Source organism: Amblyomma americanum, chromosome 9, assembly GCF_052857255.1.
Source record: "Amblyomma americanum isolate KBUSLIRL-KWMA chromosome 9, ASM5285725v1, whole genome shotgun sequence".
NCBI lineage: Eukaryota > Metazoa > Arthropoda > Arachnida > Ixodida > Ixodidae > Amblyomma > Amblyomma americanum.
Window position 1 is genome coordinate 22,409,874 of NC_135505.1, and position 22,172 is coordinate 22,432,045.

The window sequence follows — 22,172 nt, forward strand, 5'->3', positions numbered from 1 at the left end:
AGGTAGTGGTGGTGCCATATATCCACAAGCTGTCGCACTCCCTCAAGAAGGTAGCACAAAAAGTGGGAGTGAAGGTGTATATGTCTGCACCAGAAAAATTGTCCCGCATTTGCAAGGCCACCTGTCCCGACAGCAGGCTTCAGAATAGTTGCACGATTCGGCATAGAAACCCTTTCGTGCAGTGTACTGAAGAAATAGTCTACAGTATCCCGCTTTCATGCGGCAAGGAGTACATTGGGCAGTCAGGCAGATGTTTTAATGAGCGGTTAAGCGAGCACCATAGGGAAGTTAGGGATGGCGGTTCCAGCAATTTGGCACGGCACTGTCGTGTTCATAAATGCAAGCCTGGTTTTAAAGAATGCAAGGTGATAGGCAGAAATGCCGATAGATTAACAAGGGAAATTATCGAGGCTGCCGCAATCGAAAGAGCTGGACCTGAAAGCTGCGTCAGCAGTCCGTCATTGTCGCTGACAAAGAAAAATATGGCATTTTTAGCCTCGCCCCGCCGCGGTGGCTCAGTGGTTAGGGCGCTGGACTACTGATCCGGAGTTCCCGGGTTCGAACCCGACCGCGGCGGCTGCGTTTTTATGGAGGAAAAACGCTAAGGCGCCCGTGTGCTGTGCGATGTCAGTGCACGTTAAAGATCCCCAGGTGGTCGAAATTATTCCGGAGCCCTCCACTACGGCACCTCTTCTTCCTTTCTTCTTTCACTCCCTCCTTTATCCCTTCCCTTACGGCGCGGTTCAGGTGTCCAACGATATATGAGACAGATACTGCGCATTTTCCTTTCCCCCCCAAAACCAATTATTATTATTATTATTATTATTATTATTATTATTATTATTATTATTATTATTATTATTATTATTATTATTATTATTATTATTATTATTATAGCCTCGGAGCAGTATGCCAACCGATGAAATGTATTGCATGTGATTTTTAAGCTTTGTTCACAAAGTATCTTGTCTAATCTGACTGGTATCATTCTTTACTTCTTGTATAAATTCTGTGTGCGCCAAATAAAGCTGTAGTGGAAGTTAGCGCTTGTGTTTGTCCCCTGTTTTGTTGCTGCGCTATGGATCATAACGCATACCCACTAGCCCGAACCATCACCTTGTTAACTTGCCTGAACATCTGGCCTCATACACAGGACCGCATTACCGAAGGTCAGGCTAGGGACCATCACCCCTTTCCAGATCCCTCTTACCACCTCATACCTATTGTAATTCCACAGTGCCCTATTTTTCATGACAGCTGCATTCCTGCTAGCTTTATTCATTACATATTTCTCATGCTCTGTCAGATACTCAACACTGTTATTTATCCACACCCCAAGATACTTGTACTCATTCACTACGTTTAGCACGAACTCCTGTATTCTAAGCTCGCCGCCCTGTTCATTAAATATCATGACTGCAGATTTTTCCTTACTATACTTGAAGCCTAATCTATCTCCCTCTGTACTGCATATGTCTAACAACTTCTGCAGGTCTTCCTTGTTGTCAGCCATTATCACTATATCGTCCGCGTATATTAGTCCCGGCAATGTCTGTTTAATCAATTCCCCTTGCTTGAAAAAAGATAGGTTGAAGCCTAGTCCGCTCCCCTCTAGCTTGGTCTCCAAACCTTGCAGGTACAACATGAACAACAAAGCGGACAGAGGACATCCTTGTCTAAGCCCCCGCTGTATCTCTACAGGCCCTGATACATTTTTTTCCCATTTTATGAGCATTCTGTTACCTCTATATATATATATATCTTTTAAAAGATTAATTACTCCATTTTCCACATCCAATGTGCCCAGTATGTCCCACAATGCTCCTGAGTAACGTTGTCATAGGCTCCCCTAATATCCAGAAATGCTAGCCATAAGGGCCTATGTTCCTTTTCCGCAATTTCTATACACTGTGTCGATGAAAATAGATTGTCCTCCAACCTCCTTTGTTTCCGGAACCCATTCTGTAGTTCCCCTAACACCCCCTCGTTCTCCACCCAAGCCTACAATCTATCCTTTAAAATCTGCATCACCACCCTGTGAACAACAGATGTCACTGTTATGGGACGGTAGTTACTTACGTCAGCTTTGTCTCTCTTTCCCTTATATATCATGTTCATTCTACTTAATCGCCATTCATCGGGGACTTTCCACTATCATTTTGTTCACTATCTGTATTAATGTTTGCTTGGATTTTGGTCCTAACTTCTTTATCAACATAATCGGGATACCATCTGGTCCTGTTGATGTGCCACTAGGAACCTTCTTCTCTGCCCTTTCCCACTCTCCTTGCTCAAGTGAAGCTATTGCTGTAACCGGTCTATCCTCCTTCGATAAATTATGTACCACGTGCTTTGCTGTAAATTTTTCCGTCATCCTTGTTCCTATGTGTTTTATTGCTTCATCCCCTTCAAGTCGAATACCTTCATCTGTAACAATAAACCTTTGTTCTAGCCTAGTCTTATTACTCATTGCATTTAGATGTTTCCAGAATTTTGGGCTGCTTTTCTATCCTTTTAATTTACTTTTGACATCCATTGGGCACCCTTTCTTCTAATTTTCTCATTAATCAAATAAGATGCGTTCCTTCTACACTTTATGAAGGTATCCCATTTTCTTTCTACTTCGGGTATTGGTTCCCCCCTCTTCTTGGAATATCTGTGTTCCCTGGACGCTTCCTGGCGCTTTTATATTGCCCTCTTGACCTCCTCATCCCACCAACTCTTGGGTTTGCATCTTTTCCCTTTTAGCTTTACTCGCACCTTAGCTAGCTCTGGCTCCAGTAATCGAGTTAATTTGGTATAAGTCCATTCTGTTTCACTATCCTCAAAAATTATTTCTCGATTTGTTTGGCTGCTGCTTCCAATTGCTTTTCTGAGTAAAAATTCCCCCATGATTGTTCATCTCGCTTCAGTCCGACATTGCTTTTTCTTCTGAGGCTCAACTTGATACGCTTGTGGTCACTACCTAGACTTCTGGAACCATTTTCATCTATGTTCATTACCCCTAATCTATTTTACATCCTCTGCGACATTAGTGCATAATCTATCGTCGAGTGCAGACTCCCCGCCTGCCATGTTATGAGCCCTTCACACTTCTCGGTGCTGTTGCATACAACTGAATCATGCCTGTCACACATGTCCTGCAGCATGCTTCCTGTCGAATCCGTGTACCCATCCAGGTCTTCTATGTGTGCATTCATGTCGCCTAATATAATTATCTCGCCCTGTCCTCCCAGCTCATCAATGTCGCTTGCAATACATTCTAACATTTTCCTGTTTTCCTCTTTGGCATTAACCCCTGTCCACAGGTATACAAAGCCAAGGAGTGTTTGCTTGCCTGCCACTGTTCCTTTTAGCCATAAATGTTCCCTGCATCTCAGTCTAACCCTTTGAAAATTCATACTGTTATGAATGAATGCCACATTTCCACCTCCCTTTCTGCTGCCCTCTCTTCTATTGCAATATTCCCAGGCGTAGTCTGGGTTACAGGGTGGTTGCTCCATGTCTCTAAGATGTGTTTCCACTAAACCATATACCATTAATTCCTCCTGCCTTAACTGTTCTTCTATTTCCTCCCATTTCAGTCTATTCATGCCACCTTGCATGTTAATGAAACCTATATCTGAATTAACTTGGCCCTGGCGCTTGCGTCTCTTTCTTCCCCTATGGCTCCATTGTCCGTTTGATCTTAATTCTTCCTTCTCTACACTGGTTCCTTAAGAGCTCTGGGTCCCCCAAAAAAAGCTTTTGCCTGGCGACCTATCCTACTACCCACCTTCTTGCCAGTGGCACCACCGTAGTGGATGCCATCCTGTGCAAAAGGGTGGGGCCTAACCTCGTACACTTCCCTGTTGACCTCCATCACATCGTATCTTAGTCGTCGACTCAATAGCCTAATTACCCGGTTAGCCTCAACGACCCTCCTTTCCGTTTCGCGAGCCTGCCTCTGGACCTCTGGGATTGTGCATATGGTCACATGCACACTCTCAGAGGTCTCTCTAAGCCTACGCATCCCCACCTCCAACTGCTTCTCAAGATTCTGGCTCCTCCCCTGCAGCACATCATTGAGACCAGCATGGATAACGACAAGGTGTTCGCCATCCATGCTGCCCACCACCACCTCCCGGGCTTTGCCCATTGCATCCACCATGCACTTCCCCGACTGAGCCTCCACCTGCACCCGCCTGTCTGCCTTCACTGCCGTCAGAACGCCTCCCTCAACCCTCGCCACGTTCGAGTCCCCGACCACCAGAACCCTCCTGCGCCCTAACCGTTCGCTTCCTAACTCCATCTGTTGGCCTCCGGATCGCTCTAGCTGACTCTCCTGCCGCTGTACGCTATTATCGCGAGTCTCCATGCCCGCTTTAACCTCTTTCATCTCTTTCTCATGTTTCTCACTCAATGCTCGCTGCGCTACAGCACTGTAGGATCGGCGAGCCTCGTCCCCCACCTGGCACTTGTCCGAACTGGGGTGCCCAGCCGGCCGCGACCTGAGCGCTTCAACCTGTTTTTCTAGCTGGGTCCGCTTTTCCCGCTCTTCTTTCATCTCGCCCACAATTCGCTTCAACAGGGCGGCATTATTCTCCTCCTTTTTAATCAAATCGGCGACCTGAGCTTCCAGCTTAATCCGTGCCTCTCGTTCTACCTTCAGGTCCGCATTAAGTGCATTAAATCCAGCTTCCCATTCCCCTTTTAACGTAAGAACGGCGTCCCCAAACCGCTTACACATCTTACACGCGAAGCTAGCCTCATCCGCCTCGGCTAAGCTCCCGAACCCCGTCTCATCTAAGTAACACCAACGGTCGCACTCCTGGCACTGTGGTGTGGTGGTGCGCTGTGGTGCGCTGTGGTGTCTTGTCTCGCTTCGTCCCCGTCTTTATTCGCGCTGTATCGCATTATGGAAAATTACCAACTAGCCCGATCTGCCACTCTTGCACTGTACTAACTCCCCGTCCTCGTCCACCTTAACTTTCCTAGCTTGCCGACCCATCGTCCGGCCGACTACGCCTCGTGAAAGCCCGCCAAAATTCCTATGGCGATAGCCCTCGGCCCTGCGCAACATAAAAGCCCGCCAAAAATTATTCTCCCACACCTCCGCTGGCCTCCCTACCCTTAACTCGGTCTAAAACTACCGCCCGACAGCATGTATACAAGCGCAAATACCAAAAGCACTTAGCTTCGGACGTAGTCGCTGCAGCTCCCAGCCAACACGTGCGCGCGCCGCCTGACAGAAAGCGCCATCTGTCAATAGCGCGGGCGCCACCTGTCAATAGAGAGTTATAGCATATCGTTACCGTGTTTACGTTACCGTTTACCGGGCCCGGCAAGCGACGTCTGCGCATGCGCAGATAATTACCGGTCCGCAAACACTTTACAGAATCCCTTTTAGCGTTGCAGAAGTTAGCGTTCGCTTGTAAACAAACATGGCGGCGCCCTGCACGGCCGCTTCGGACCAAATACAGCACCGCCGCCGCGTTCTTCGGCGCCGTTTCTCGCTATACATGAAGGCATTCGCTTTTAATTTGCAAACTCTCACTCATACGTTGAGGTTTGAGTAACAACTAGGCCATGTTTTTGAGATTACTTGCCGATTTTTGAGCAGTTAAGCCTGACTATATGTCGTGTACATAGCCAAATAGCAACGACTACACTGCAGCTCTTCAATTTCGTGCCCGATTTAACATTTTCTATATTTTCATGATTTTTTTCCTTGAAAAAAAAAAGACTGGTAATTCTCTTGCTATATTCATCAGTAATTTCAGAAAATAAAAAGGTTTCTCCGGCCCGGAGTTGGCGCGCTTTAACTTACTGCCACCAGATGGCGCCAAGGTGTTGAAGCGCTTAGTGTTCCTGTATATGCTCCCGTGTAGGAGCATATACAGGAACACTAGAAGCGCTCAGGTCGCGGCTGGCTGGGCACCCCAGTTCGGAGAAGTGTCAGGTGGGGGACGAGGCTCGTCGATACTACAGTGCTGTAGCGCAGCGAGCATTGAGTGAGAAAAATGAGAACGAGAGGAAAAAGGTTAAAGCGGGCATGGAAACTCGCGACAATAGCGTACAGCGTCAGGAGAGTCAGCTAGAGAGATCCGGAGGCCAACAGATGGAGTTAGGAAGCGAACGGTTGGGGCGCAGGAGGGTTCTGGTGGTCGGGGACTCGAATGTAGCTAGGGTTGAGGGAGGCGTTCTGACGGCAGTGAAGGCAGACAGGCGGGTGCAGGTGGAGGCCCAGTCGGGGAAGTGCATGGTGGATGCAATGGCCAGAGCCCGGGAGGTGGTGGTGGGCAGCATGGACGGCGAACACCTTGTCGTTATCCATGCTGGTCTCAATGATGTACTGCAGGGGAGGAGCCAGAATCTTGAGACGCAGTTGGAGGTGGGGATGCGTAGGCTTAGAGAGGCCTCTGAGAGTGTGCATGTGACCATATGCACAATCCCAGAGGTCCAGAGGCAGGCACGCGAAACGGAAAGGGGGGTTGTTGAGGCTAATCGGGTAATTAGGCTATTGAGTCGACGACTAAGATACGAGGTGATGGAGGTCAACAGGGAAGTGTACGAGGTTAGGCCCCACCCTTTTGCACAGGATGGCATCCACTACGGTGGTGCCACTGGCAAGAAGGTGGGTAGTAGGATAGGTCGCCAGGCAATAGCTTTTTTGGGGGGACCCAGAGCTCTCAAGGAACCAGTGTAGAGAAGGAAGAATTAAGATCAAACGGACAATGGAACCATAGGGGAAGAAAGAGACGCAAGCGCCAGGGCCAAGTTAATTCAGATATAGGTTTCATTAACATGCAAGGTGGCAGGAATAGACTGAAATGGGAGGAATTAGAAGAGCAGTTAAGGCAGGAGGAATTAATGGTATATGGTTTAGTGGAAACACATCTTAGAGACATGGAGCAACCACCCTGTAACCCAGACTACGCATGGGAATATTGCAATAGAACAGAGGGCAGCAGAAAGGGAGGTGGAAATGGGGCATTCATTCAAAAAAGTATGAATTTTCAAAGGGTTAGACTGGGATGCAGAGAACATTTATGGCTAAAAGGAACAGTGACAGGCAAGCAAACACTCCTTGGCTTTGTATACCTGTGGACAGGGGTTAATGCCAAAGAGGAAAACAGAAAAATGTTAGCATGTATCGCAAGCGACATTGATGAGCTAGGAGGACAGGGCGAGATAATTATATTAGGCGACATGAATGCACACATAGAAGACGTGGATGGGTACACGGATTCGACAGGAAGCATGCTGCAGGACATGTGTGACAGGCATGATTTAGTTGTATGCAACAGCACCGAGAAGTGTGAAGGGCTCATAACATGGGAGGCGGGGAGTCTGCACTCGACGCTAGATTATGCACTAATGTCACAGAGGATGTATAATAGATTAGGGGTAATGAGCATAGATGAAGATGGTTCCAGAAGTCTAGGTAGTGACCACAAGCGTATCAAGTTGAGCTTCAGAAGAAAAAGCAATGTAGGACTGAAGCAAGATGAACAATCTGGGGGGAATTTTTACTCAGAAAAGCAATTGGAAGCTGCAGCCAAACAAATCGAGAAAGTAATTTTTGAGGATAGTGAAACAGAATGGACTTATACCAAATTAACTCGATTACTGGAGCCAGAGCTAGCTAAGGTGCGAGTAAAGCTAAAAGGGAAAAGATGCAAACCCAAGAGTTGGTGGGATGAGGAGGTCAAGAAGGCAATAGAAAAGCGCCAGGAAGCGTCCAGGGAACACAGATATTCCAAGAAGAGGGGGAACAAAACCCGAAGTAGACAGAAAATGGGATACCTTCATAAAGTGCAGAAGGAACGCATCCTATTTGATTAATGAGAAAATTAGAAGAAAGGGTGCCCAATGGATGTCAAAAGTAAATGAAAAGGATAGAAAAGCAGCCCAAAAATTCTGGAAACATCTAAATGCAATGAGTAATAAGACTAGGCTAGAACAAAGGTTTATTGTTACAGATGAGGGTATTCGACTAGAAGGGGATGAAGCAATAAAACACATAGGAACAAGGATGACGGAAAAATTTACAGCAAAGCACGTGGTACATAATTTATCGAAGGAGGATAGACCGGTTACAGCAATAGCTTCACTTGAGCAAGGAGAGTGGGAAAGGGCAGAGAAGAAGGTTCCTAGTGGCACATCAACAGGACCAGATGGTATCCCGATTATGTTGATAAAGAAGTTAGGACCAAAATCCAAGCAAACATTAATACAGATAGTGAACAAAATGATAGTGGAAAGTCCCCGATGAATGGCGATTAAGTAGAATGAACATGATATATAAGAGAAAGGGGGACAAAGCAGACGTAAGTAACTATCGTCCCATAACAGTGACATCTGTGGTCTACAGGGTGGTGATGCAGATTTTAAAGGATAGACTGTAGGCTTGGGTGGAGAACGAGGGGGTGTTAGGGGAACTACAGAATGGGTTCCGGAAACAAAGGAGGTTGGAGGACAATCTATTTTCATCGACACAGTGTATAGAAATTGCGGAAAAGGAACATAGGCCCTTATGGCTAGCATTTCTGGATATTAGGGGAGCCTATGACAACGTTACTCAGGAGCATTTGTGGGACATACTGGGCACATTGGATGTGGAAAATGGAGTAATTAATCTTTTATAAGATATATATAGAGGTAACAGAATGCTCATAAAATGGGAAAAAAATGTATCAGGGCCTGTAGAGATACAGCGGGGGCTTAGACAAGGATGTCCTCTGTCCCCTTTGTTGTTCATGTTGTACCTGCAAGGTTTGGAGACCAAGCTAGAGGGGAGCGGACTAGGCTTCAACCTATCTTTTTTCAAGCAAGGGGAATTGATTAAACAGACATTGCCGGGACTAATATACGCGGACGATATAGTGATAATGGCTGACAACAAGGAAGACCTGCAGAAGTTGTTAGACATATGCAGTACAGAGGGAGATAGATTAGGCTTCAAGTATAGTAAGGAAAAATCTGCAGTCATGATATTTAATGAAGAGGGCGGCGAGCTTAGAATACAGGAGTTCGTGCTAAAAGTAGTGAATGAGTACAAGTATCTTGGGGTGTGGATAAATAACAGTGTTGAGTATCTGACAGAGCATGAAAAATATGTAATGAATAAAGCTAGCAGGAATGCAGCTGTCATGAAAAATAGGGCACTGTGGAATTACAATAGGTATGAGGTGGTAAGAGGGATCTGGAAAGGGGTGATGGTCCCTAGCCTGACCTTCGGTAATGCGGTCCTGTGTATGAGGCCAGATGTTCAAGCAAGGCTTGAAATTAGACAACAGGGAGTAGGGAGGTTAGCTTTGGGAGCACATGGCAATACACCAAATCAGGGGGCACAGGGTGATATGGAATGGGCGTCTTCCGAGAGCAGAGAGGCTAGCAGTAAGATAGCATTTGAGGAGCGATTGAGAAAGATGGAGGAAAAGCGGTGGGCTAGGAAAGTTTTCAGATACCAGTATATAAAGAATGTTGACACGAAATGGAGAAAGCGGACTTGAAAATTGACAAGCAAATATTCGGACAGCAGTAAGGGGGCAAATCAGCAATTATCGGTTAAGAAAAAGGTTAAAGAAACAGAGAGAGCTTTGTGCAAAACAGGGATGCTGACGAAATCTGCACTGGGAACATACCGGACCTTTAAACAGGAAATTGTCAAAGAAAATATCTATGATAATTGTAGGGGAAGTTCTTTGTTGTTTGAGGCCAGGACTGGAGTTTTGCGGACTAAGACGTATAGAGTCAGGTACCAGGAGATAGACACTTTGTGCATTGCGTGCGGAGAGGAGGAGGAAACGGCTGCACACTTGATACTTTTCTGTAAATGGCTTCCCCTACAGTGGAAAGCAGCGGGGCTGACTAAACCCAAGGCATTGGGGTTTAGGGATAGGGAAGGGAAAGTGGATTTTAAGAGGTTAGAAGTAACCAAGCGAAGGTTATCTGATTGGTGGCTAAAAGCAAGACAGGAGTAAAATTTCACAAGACATGGCTAGGTGGCTTGAGCCACCGCCCGATATAAAGGGTTCAGCCGTATCCATCCATCTATCCATCCAAACACATAAGCGACATTGCGGCACGGCGAACAGGTGTCGTAGTTGTGCTTTTTTTTACAGCGCTCGCAACGCAACGTGCGCTGCGTATGCAAGCTTACTGGGGTATACGTAGTGAAATTGTCTACTGGCCAGGGTAGGCAAAGGTGTCTAGCTTCACGGGCACATTTGAAAAGCCGCTGAGTCGGCTGTTAGCATAAGTGTAGTCGGTACGGTACGCCAGAGAAAAAGATTATTAAAGTGTAGCATTTCACTTCATAGAAATGATTGCAATGCATCGGTTTTTTTATCATTAAAAGCTGGGCATCTGCCATCATCATCACTCGTTTTAGCCCTACGGTAACTTGTTACGGGAGAGACGGTACGCTAAAACGTCTTCTGGCGTGCGCCGCGTTAACCGGAAAATCCAGCATCCGGTAACACGGTAAACGGTAACGTAAACACGGTAACGATATGCTATGGACCTCCTGCATGTTTGTAAACAAACGAGGTGGCGCTGCAGTCGCTAGCGAGCTCGTGGTAGGCAAAAGGTCGGGGAGTGGCGTCACGGATAGGTGTTGTGCGCGGGTTTTCAAGGCTTGTAGGCGCGTTTCTAGTTTCTGCGAATCACAGCAATGGTCGATGCTTCCAACTTAGTAATTTGTCGAAGTACACGAGCTCGCGTTGTCCACGTGCGGCCTATAAAGAGAAATAGTTTGCCACTGTGTATTGTATATATGGTTAGTAGTAAACATGTAGAAAGCGTTCCTGCCGTTTATTTATGCGCTAGGCATTGAATAAAACAAGTTTTGACACTCTGCACTAGCCGGAATGATTTTGCTTCGGGACAGTAGTGAGGGGAAGTGCTGGCGTTGTTTCGCCGGAGCAGACATGCGCTCATCGTCTGCTGACATACGTACGTGTCGCGCTGCGCGAAAAGGGGGGACAGAGTCGTGTCCCCGATCTCCTGTCTCGCTTAGCGCTGTTTTTAGCCGCATGACCACGCACCAGCCAGGCCGACTTGTCCTCTTGTTAAGCTGGTCGATTTGGTGAAAATTTTTGATTTCTAGAATTATTTCCTTTCCTAGCCCTGAAGTCTAGTTTCGTGACGAAAAATTATAGCAAAATATTGAGTACAAATTTATAAATTACGCTTTTTAGAAGTGTGGTCGTCAAAAATTGCGAGGTAATTTCTTTGATTTCAGTGCCGCATTTCTTTGACCAAAGCGAAAGCGAAGATGCCATAAACGAGGGAATAAACTTTAAGGTTCGTTTTCTGACCTCTCACATTTTCTGCGACTGGATCACTCACTTTCGTAATTCGCATGAAAATCAAATGATTCCATTTGTCGCAAACTATTCCTGAGACGTTGAGGAGCGTAATAAATCTCTCGATTTTTTTCCCTGCACGTGCAGTATTGTCTTAGTTATTTTTTGTAAGAAACGTTTTCATGTAACTATGCATGCATAAGTACTGATCATATAGAAAAACAACTAATCGCGTCATCATACAGAACAGGGCTTTATGCACATGCTGGCATAAAAAAAAAACTGCGCACTATCTACTCAATTAGAGACCTAGCTGGGGGGGGACTTGACGACGGTGTTAATTATAATTACCCAGAACTGCGCCAGGTATAGCTATAAATAAAAGGAATGACTGAAACTAGCGTAGGAATTTCATATTTGCACCAAGTTTAGTTACAACGAAAACACTTTTCATGCCGCGTCCCCTCTCAATCTCGCCACGTGTCTGTTAGTAGCACGCCTGCGGCTGCTTCTTTCCAAACAAGCTTCGCGATCATGTATTACCTCATGAAACATGACACATGCATGATGCAATGAAAAAGCATATGGCGTTTAGCACACTTAAGGTACGCTATTCTAAGCACACCAACACGACCGCGCAAGATTGACACAACTTACCAGACTTCTTTCTACTCGAATGAAATAATTACGTCGTCATATCAAGAAACAGTTTCAAGTAACTATTAAATGTCACAGAACGCGCCATTTAAACATGGTGTGCTATATTAACAAAATAACGCATTCCTTGGGGGCGAGTGAACCTGTCGGCGCCCCGTGCACTCCGGCTCAAGGTGATAAGTACGTGTGCAGCTACATATGTCTTTTTTTTCCTTGAGCAATTATCAGCCTACTATCCTGAAGTTCAGGTGAATGAACGCAGTAACTTGCATGCTATTAAGTGCATTGAGTGTCAGTGCCTATCGACTCCCAGACTTCGCGCTTTACTACCGTGGCCCAATGCCTGTTAGCCAGTTTCCGAATGCGGCATTTATGCGCGAGAAACCTATCGAGGCTAAATTAATATTTTTATGCTACTACGCGGATCCAGCAGTGACGCAGCTGGTCAATACATGCTGTTTCTGCAGTGCACAGGCTTGAAGCAGCCGCCGGTAGCTGCGGCAGCTGCGGTAGGCACGGGCAAGCGGAACCTGTTTTGCCTACCATGCGAAAGTCGCTGCTAACATCAGCGCCGCCGCATCTTCGTGACGTCGCGGGGTGAAGGAGGTCCATAACTCTCTAATAGCATGAATGACTACGACACACGCTTCCGTGCAGGGCCCGCAGCGAAACTCTCACCTCCCCCTCTAGCCACCGTAACCAAACATCTGGGTCATTCCGCAAACTTCCGGTAGCTTCATTAGCGCCCACTTTGGAAAGCGGGAATGCGGCATCCAGCCACCTAGTGGAAATCAGTCGTTCAAACCGAAACAGCACGAGGAAAAACTAAGATTATAAATTACTTAGCGGTCGTAGGTGGGTACCACATGGTGATTCATGCGTAGTAGTGTCCTCCGAATTATTGTAGAAAAGAAAACATGCCATCAACATGCCACATGTCGGCACACCTTTTAGAAGTCATAGGCCACAGTGGTAGCGGCAGCGTTGGCCACACTGGTCGACAAGAGAAAAAAATGGCAACTGGCGTGCAGTGACGACAGTTTGTGAAGCGCACGACCGTCAAGCGTTTTGTTGTGGTTGCGCAGCAGGGATTCGCGGCGGTTGGTTACCCGCTTTGGGACTGTCTCCTCAGACGAGGCGCAGGAAATCATGAACCCCTACATGGCAGACATAGGGATCAACCTCGACGCCGTGAACTCTGGCCTGAGAGCTGTGAAAGCCCTTCGGTGCACCGTCGGCGAAGTGTTCCGTACCCTGACGGATGGCGTGCCGTGCTCACAGGGCGACGAGAACAAGGAGAAGAGCTTCATCGTCGAGCTCCAGGGAACCCTGGGCGCCGTGATCTCGCGCATTCGGGAGCTGGAGACTGCCGTCACCCTGCTCGGCTCTCCCGTCGCGCCGCTGAACCTGGGCAGCACGGGCCACCTGTGCCAGGACCCGACCCTGGACAGGACGTCGCTGTACACGGACATGATCAAGTCGTATCGCTGGTTCGACAAGGTCCACGAGCACACGAGCCACGCGTCGGCCATCCTGAACCAGAACGGGCTCAAGCGCTCCAACAGCTCTCTGTTGCCGACCAAGCGGATGCGGAGGCCGCACAGCAACGGCCACAACTTCCCGCCGCAAAACGTGGACGCCTTCATCGGCAGCGTGCAGCGGCAGTTCGTGGACATGTCCATCGAGATCCTGCGGCCGTGCGGCAACTCGGCCGTGCTCAAGATCACGCTGAGCCGGACGCTGCGGGCGCTGGTGTGTCTGCGCGGCCTCATCATCGAGTGGGTGCTGGTGAAGGGCTTCAACGAGGACTTCTACACGGACGACGACCAGCTCGACATGTGGTCCAAGTCGCGCTACCAAGTCTTCCAGAAGGTGACGGACCACGCCAACGCGGCCATGCTGCACTTCTTCTCGCCGCAGCTGCCGGACCTGGCCGTCAAGTCCTTCCTCACATGGCTGCACAGCTACTTGCACCTGTTCTCGGCACCGTGCCGCCGCTGCGGAACGCGGCTCCAGCACAACATGCCGCCGACATGGCGCGACCTGCGGAACCTGGACGTGTACCATGAGACGTGCCGGCCCTGACTGTGCGCGCTCGATTTGTCGTGTGAATGCTGCTCATGTTGTCCAGTTCATCATCACGTTTCACAGTATTGATGCATTGCGCATCCTCTTGGGGTCTAAGTGCCTTGCGATGCTTCTCGCATTGGTTCAAGATTGACAGCTTTGTCACGTCATTGTCTACTTTACACCGCGAATAACGACCATGTCATGATGTTCACAGATGTAGTAAATTAAAAGAAGATTGAGGCTTGAAAAACAGAAGCTGCGCAGCCTGTCTTTTAGTTTATGTAATCTTTGTGCACCATGGCATGACCTTAGTGCCCACTTCACCTGTAGCCTGCACAGTTTGCATAGTTTGGGTGTGGTATTATATAGGTAACAATTCATTTCATTCACCTCCCACTGCATGACTCACCACCTGTCCGATCCTTATGAGGGCGTGGAAAACCTGTGCCACGAACGAAATGCCTAGGAACAGAGGCATAGCCACATGGAAAATTAACTTTTACCCCACTCACACGGGCACTTTCAAAGGCTATCGAGTCAAGGGCATTCAAGATTCTCAATCTCTGTCCAACTCTGTGCCGCTTCCACAGCAAACTCAATCGTTATTGAGAGATTCTATCATCTCAAACCAAGTTGTTGTGGCATCGCCACCAATTTTTTGCAGGCATGCTAGCAATCAACTGACGAGTCTAACCTGTAACCTGCAAAGGTTAAAAAGTAATGTTATTCACTTTTCAAACGAAATTCGTTGTCGTGGACAAGCTGTAGTAGCATTCAAGCACTTTTGAGGAAGCTGGTGTTGGTTGTTTTTTTATCGCTGACATTTCTAGTATGTATGCTGCAGTGTTTTGACACTCGGCCTGTCCTTTTTCTGCAAAATAAGGTGTACGTTTTAAGTTATGTATTTGTAGGAGATGATACCGCTCAGCTTTTATTCTCCAGCTCACAGCAGCGTATTTGTAGGAGATGATACCGCTCAGCTTTTATTCTCCAGCTCACAGCAGCGAGCACTCGGCTTCCGAAAGAGCACTCAGCCACCACTCAAAGGCCCTCGTAATCTCTTAGAGTTTTGCGCTGCTCCGCTGAATCGATGAACTTTTGACTCAATGGCCATTGGAGCCACCCATGCAGCAACGCTAAATTGGCCTTTCAGTCCAAAGTGCTCACGAGAATTCCCCAAAGTGGAGTAATTTTCAAATAATGGAGCAATTACTCATTACAGTCCACCTTAGTACAGTCGTATGGTTACAAAGGAAAGCTATGCAGCTTTCATGGGAGCTTTGCAGTTGAAGAAAAATTCTTCCTTGTTTGGCAGTGGCAGCATCAACCCTCATGTGCGGAATCTGAGCCTCTTTTCAGTGTACTCAGTTTCTTCGACCCGGTGTTCTGGAAACTGAGGAATAACTCTTTGCAGCAGTGCACTGCCTCCACTGAATTTCAGTTCAACTCAAACGTTTTTATTCATGACGGCTCTGCTATTGCTGAATACCCATTGCCATTGCAACAGAACCGACAGCTGGCAACAAGTCTCACAAGGGGTGTCTTTTTGCATATGGCAGCAGTGGCATTGACCCTGAGACTCTCTCCTGTGTACTTACCGTTTATCCCAACTCAGTGTTCTGGAATCTGAGGGGAAAAACTGCAGCAATGCACTGCCTCCACCGAATTTCACACCCGGCCACTTCAACCTGAAAGCTTTTATTCACAGCTGTTCAGCTATTCCTCAAATACCCATTGCTGTTGCAGCAGCACCAACAGTGACAGCCAGCAACAAGTCAAGTCCGGCAAGGGGCGCCTTCCTGCATTTGGCAACAGTAGCATTGACACTCGTGTACAGAATCCGTGTACATCTGTGTACTTATAGGTCTGGAGGACCAATGTTTGACGATCCGGCGGGTCTACACAGTGCAAGCCACCAGAGTCCTTAACTACTGCCCACCTGACTCGTCCAACATTTAACAAAACAATAGTTTTCTCTCTTGGTTAAAATTATAAGCGCTGACTGTTTTTTTCTTTATGCCTATGAGGATGCTGCAGAAGATTTCTTGCGATTTTGTTGTTGTGCCATGGCTTTAACCATGTCGTATTGTTGTGCATCAACAGCAGCATTTCACATTTAGATCTTGAAAGCGCTAAAAAATAGCACACAAAAAGAGACGCACACACACAGCACACTGTGTGTGAATCTCTCTCTGTGGCCTTGTCTTTTTGAGCGCTTTCACGATCTAAACATTGTGCATGCTGATCACCCGTTATTGACGACGGGCCAGATACGCTCTGAATGCAAATTTGCCTTTCACCTCGGTGCATGTTCTGGCACAAGTGATGAAACATGCCACGCCAAATTTGGTTCATTTTAAGAAATCTTGGAAGAGTGACCGGTGTGGGAAGGGCTCACAAAACGACATACTCTGAGGCACCAAACGTAGACAGTGCCTTAGCAGCGCACCTCTCGGCAACTGAGACCAGACTTGATTCTCTCCTGACCCTCCCTAAAATGGTAGATGCACTTGACTCTTACTTCAAGTTCCTGAATTTCAAGATCGTCTCCTAAATCCAGAGCAAGCCACAAATGTTTGGCATGAAGCATGTGGCATGGCAAGGCCATATTCATGTGACCTTTATTCTGTGTTCACATACTCTCTTGAATTAGCAGCTGTGAACATACTCCTGTTGAGCACATTCGTGTTTCATCACGCTTCACTTCAGAACTCCACTACATTGAAAGCATTGGAAGTGGTAACGGAATATGCATACAGCCTTCATTAGAGATATGCAGCCCAAGAGGTTTCCTTCCAAGCTTGTAGTCCCCGAGAAGTCCCGAGCACCACATTCGTGGGGAAGAAGGCTCCTCTCATAGTCTGGAGGTTTGCAACGCTGACGATGCAACAGGTGCCACATGGTATGGTTGTGCATTTTTTACCAAGGCTGTACTTGGGGTAGGTGGTGGCCGCAGATCCGGATGACGAGAGTGAAACAATTGGCAGAATAAGAATGGGGTGGAGTACTCGTGGCCAAGTGGTTTGAGCGTCAGCCTCGCATGCAGGAGGTGCGGAGTTCGATCCCCAGTGCCACCGGGTGCCCACCGGTGATACAATGGGTACAAGCTTTACCCTGGCCTGGTGCTCAGCTTATCTGGAGTGAAATCCTTGGAAGATGGGTCCCCGACCCCACATTGAGTAGACGATAACACCTTGTGCTGTGGCATTATTTGGACAAGGTGGAAGCTTGAGCATGTTGGTGTGTCATTATCGTTACAGCGCAAAAAAAGACAAGATGTCCATGTCTGTGTACACATCTCATCCCCATTTTTTGTGCTGTAATGATAACGGCGTTCTTTAGCCACAGATGCCCTTGCACCATAAAATTTATTGTCATCGTCAGGTACTCTCAGATCACGAATGGCAGTTCCCCAGCATCCGTCAAGGCAAATGTATACAGCGGCTGTATCTGGCTGGTACTCATCTATGAGAAGGAAACGTGGAGGCTAACGAAAAGGGTTCAGCTTAAGTTAAAGGGACCCAGAAAGGGGGGCTCTCAATAAAGTTGCAATATGTCTGGGATGTTAAAAGGCGCCGCTTCATAATTATGCTCCAGCAAGAATTATTTTAATGCGTTTTGTGGAAGCAGAGTTATATGTAGACAAAATTCTTTCCCTCTCCTCTCTCACGCCAAAACGGTGGCACTCGTCTGTCGACCCAACGTACTCGGCCCCTCCCAAGCCTCCGCCGGCTGCGGCGTGCGCGCAGTGGCCACGGCTGCGGTAACGCATGATGTCTGAAAGGAACGGGTGCTGTGAACCAATGATAACCCCCGCCTGCTGACGTCATCAGCAAGACGTGATGTCATATGCCAGGTTATCGCACGAAAGCCTGGCACTGCACGTTGCCGCGTGGTGCAAAAGCGGGAATTTTTAAAAATGTATTGCAACTTTCTCCCTCGCTTTTGAGGTCTCGTACGCAGCATGAACGCTCGGTGGCCTGTACTCTACACAGTGCAAGTATTTTAAAGCCAAGCTCAAACACCCCTTTCTGTGGCCGTTCAAGGACAACACAGCGAGCTATGGAAAGAAAAATGATGGGTGTAACGTTAAGAGACCAGAAGCGGGCAAAGTGGGTGAGGGAACAAACGCAGGTTAATGGCAACCTAGTCGAAATCATGAGGGAGAAATGGGCTTGGGCAGGGCACGTAATGCAAAAGGATGGCAGAGAGTGAGGTTGTTAGATGAGATTAGAGAGTTACAAGCAGCCCTCACACTTCACCTACTATAGCCTAGTAGTTCGGGCGCCCATCTTGGCTGTGCGGGGTGGTTGGTTCAAAACCCACCACTGGACACCCACCAGTAAAAATGGGTACAAGCATCCCCTGGCCAGGTGCCTGGCTCTCTTCAGCCGTGTGCACTTGGGAGAAGCTCTGTAAACCCTGCTGTGTCTCTCGCGGGCCAATCACAATTTCAAACGACCGTGCACCTTCTAAAGGTGGTGCCTCGCGCGAGGTGCATACGTCCTCACCGCTGAAACATTGTGGAAGCAGTGCTCATATCAAGTGGCTGCAACTAACAAAAGCCACAGATGTGGGAGAGGCTTGTGTCACGTAGTTGCAGTCATGCTAATGATGGCGACACTTCCAGGATGTGCTGTTGGCTCCGATTGCAATGTCAGTGAGGTGGCTTGGTACATTGTAACGAAGTGCATAGGTTGTGGGAGTATTCATGTGTTAATCAGAGCCAAACGTTTCTGTGCGCTTTTTTAAGACAGTGCTAATAAGTCGCTTGTGCCAATCAAAACTTCTTTTGTCACATTTGTTGGTTGATGAATTTTACTATACGCAGCTGGTAAGGAAAGCTTTCCAGGAGAATTTTATTTCCTTTGATATGACCTTCCATTGCAACAAGCTTTGTCTGTGGTTAAGCACTAAAGTGCAGACAATTTTCATTCGACGTCACAGGCACCATCTTTGAGTGCAGCAGAGACTCAGCAGGAAACGGTCCTTTGTCGCCGTGCCACGGGGAGTGGCCCCCTCAACACTCTGGACCCCACACCCTCTCCCCAGTTTATCCCATTCAGTCATTCACCCCTCCGCACAAAGGACAGTCTCCGGCCTAAAAAATAACCAGTTGGCAGTAAGTGGATTAGGAAAACAGCGAGGCTTTTCCTGCATTTTCTGAAAATAAAGATGGCGGCTGCTGTGATGTCAATGAAAGCTACAGTAGGATAGAATTAAAAAAAACAGCATTTGTTAACACTGCACTATGGTCTGTGGCGTTCTGTATTACTCCACTGGCCAATCACAACAGTAAAAGAAATCAGCTGTTTTTAACAAGCCAGGTATCAAAATTCCAGAAATTTTTCATCGTGATTAGCTGCTTGGTTAGGTAACAAGAAAAGCTTTAACTTTGGATTACATTTTTGTCATGGAGAAATTCTGAGCACAGTCCTGAATGTGGACGGAGCTTCACTGCAGACTTAAAAGTTATATCAGAATATATGTATTGTTGCAGTTGGAACCAGATTCTTTGTGCATGCAGACTGACAATACTGGTCATAGTGCCCTGACATAGTGTTATTAATTTAAAGGGCCAGTTGTTAAGGAACAAGGCAGCATCTGTTAAAAATTCCCATGAACCATAGCCAGTGAATTGTGGTGCCTTTGACCATGGTGGTGGCTCTGCAAAAGAGTGCAGAACAGAGGAACTGCCATTAATCCTGCTTTTGCCAAGTACTTTACCCAAGCCACACCTTAAGCAGCCTAAATGTAACCAGAAAATGTGCCACAGCTGACGGTGCTTGAAAGCAGACATCTGTCGTCGCCAGCCACTAACAGCGATTCCCATTTCATTTTATTGCAGAATTAAAACATTCATTCAATAGACTGGTGTGAACATGCGAAGATGGCTGGTGCTGCTAATCCCTCAGCACTTGCGGCGATGTGCACCGAATGGCCCTCAGAGAGCTCTGCATGCCATTTTAACAACCTCACAAACACTAGGCAGTGAATAAAAACATTTTAAGAGATAGCTTAAGAGTCCCGTGCTGCACAAAAAGTGGTGTTGTCGGTGTTGACCATAGCAAAAACACTGCGAGCGAAAAATCCCAGGTTGGTCAGCTGGTGTTGTAGCACAGCGCAAATGATTGGTGTAGTGGTGCCGGCAAGCAGCGGCCACAGCGCCAAAGCTGAAGCAGCACCATTTGCCGGTACAGTGGAAGACGAGGCAGAGCCGCTCCTCACTGCCTTTTATGTTTGTGCTGAGCATGTGCAGTGACCGTTGACCAAACGAATCAGTTCTCTCCTGACAGCATCGCAGTCAGTTGCGACCTGTGTTTGGCGCGCATTCTTTGTGTTCGCCTCGCACTCTTCTGAGTAATACAATTTCATGTCGTATACTCGTGTTCTTAATTAGATCATGCAATTGTGACACCCGCCAAGTCTACGAAGCTTTTGCATCAGACGCTTAAGCCCCCCCCCCCCCCCCCCCTACCCAAATTCAGGGGTCTAGTGACCCCCAAATTTTTTCACTTTTGTGGCTGGATGCATCAGTTTAATGTATTCCTGCAGATGAAGTCTATAAAAAAATTTCACACTCCACAGGGCAACCAGAACACCATCAAATGAGGGCAACCAGAACACCATCAAATGAGTGGGACAGTGGAAAAAAGTTTCCCTAGAACCCAGTGTCAGTTTACAAAAAGAAAATTGTTTGCACCAAATGCCCACCAAAGTTCAGCAGTACTTTTCAGGCACGTCCCCAAATGCTCATTGGCAAGGTGACTGAATTCACCTTTCAGTGAACACTGGCAACTTCAACTGCTGCGTCTGGCTCTTTAACGTCCACTTTGCACTTCTTGGCTGGCGGGCACCCGACACCATGAAGAATGTCCCACGAGAGGTCAAAGGACGCCCTCATCATGTCCTTGTTGGGCGCCACATTGCGAACAAATGACACCTGCACATCCCTCTCGGTCGGTCGGCCCAGCCCCTCCTCCACCTTCCGCTTGGCACCGGTCACACCTTCCTCACCCTTCACAAAGCAGTAACAGTGGACCCTGATGCGCCAGCTCTCGACTTCGTGGTTCGAATCGTCCACGCCCTGCAGCAGTCCAACAAACGCATCCAGGAATTCCGTCGCAAGCGCTGGCAGGTTCATGCAGACATGCGCATGCCTGCCTGCAGCCAAGTGTGCCGGAAGGCTTGGCCCCACAACCTCTCGGATGAACTGGCGGCCGTCCAGGTTGTGGGTGGAGACCCTGTCTGACACCTTGTTGAGGCTCACGTTGTGGTTGAGCCACGTGAATGAGTGTGGGTTCAGGTCATTGGCGACAACAGTGCAGCCCTTAAGCGCTGCGGGAATGGCAAAGGGCCCAACGCCCGCAAAGACGTCGTACAGGACGTCATCCTTCCGCAGCAGGGCAATGATGCGTGCGTGTTCAGTGGACAACCGCGGGTTCCAGTAGACATCCGCAAAGTCAAACTCGAACCTGCGCGTGCAGCAAGACAATTGGTGAAGCGTGAGAAACTTTGTGCCAAAAATTTGATAAATATTATGCACAAGAATAGATGGCGCAAAAGTATTAGTGGCTGGAATCCTGTGCAACACGGTTAGTTTCTGGATATCAACCATGAACCTCACCGAGCATCAGTAAAAGCAAGAGCTATAACATCATTTCACTTGAGAGGTGGACACATTTACAAATACAGTAGATCCCCGTTAGGATTTAAATGAACCTGATTAAGAGGAATTCTTGGATGGGATGACAATGTGATGCCATTAAATTCGTTTCCCTAACAGCTCCAAGTAAAAAAAGAAATGCTTAAGACAAACTGTTTCGCATATCCTTCAGCTAAAACGAACTTTCGCAGTGACCCTGCGTAACAACACTCACAAGGCATATTTGCACGGTGGCATTGTCAACAAAGGAAAATAGACCAAATACTTCTACGCAAGAAAGCACACCTCCATAAGATGGCTTCTGCGTACCTTTGCACAGAATTATGGGGAAGCAGTCTTGCTGGCTCAGAGATCTGACATGGTTGCGTGCACGCATCACATGCCGCATATTGCCTCCCACAAACTAAAAGGCGCGAATGCGCGAAGTGCACCCGCTCATTGACTTGAGGCTTAAAAGTTACCCCGGGACCACATTTTCCACTGAC

At 47.6% G+C, this 22,172-nt stretch overlaps 2 protein-coding genes and 1 non-coding gene across 4 annotated transcripts in view; 2 read left to right on the forward strand and 1 right to left on the reverse strand.

Moving 5' to 3' along the window:
• The first annotated feature begins 504 nt into the window (after window positions 1-504).
• On the forward strand, window positions 505-576 carry TRNAS-ACU (transfer RNA serine (anticodon ACU)). The gene has a single exon. It is a non-coding gene; the product is annotated as a tRNA-Ser (tRNA).
• A 12,439-nt stretch (window positions 577-13,015) lies between these two features.
• On the forward strand, window positions 13,016-14,276 carry MED27 (mediator complex subunit 27). The gene has a single exon (XM_077636678.1). The coding sequence runs from the start codon at window positions 13,101-13,103 to the stop codon at window positions 14,034-14,036; it is 936 nt and encodes a 311-aa protein (XP_077492804.1). The 5' UTR covers window positions 13,016-13,100; the 3' UTR covers window positions 14,037-14,276.
• Window positions 14,277-18,856: 4,580 nt separating this feature from the next.
• The window catches only part of LOC144105435 (tRNA (guanine(37)-N(1))-methyltransferase-like), a 33,536-nt gene continuing 30,220 nt past the window's right edge, over window positions 18,857-22,172 (reverse strand). The window contains exon 5 of one of the 2 annotated variants that reach the window (XM_077638553.1): window positions 18,857-21,496. In XM_077638553.1, the coding sequence (XP_077494679.1) occupies window positions 20,803-21,496 (694 nt within the window). In that variant the 3' untranslated portion in view covers window positions 18,857-20,802. The remainder of the gene's footprint in view (window positions 21,497-22,172) is intronic. The other variant, XM_077638554.1, reaches the window with a different exon arrangement.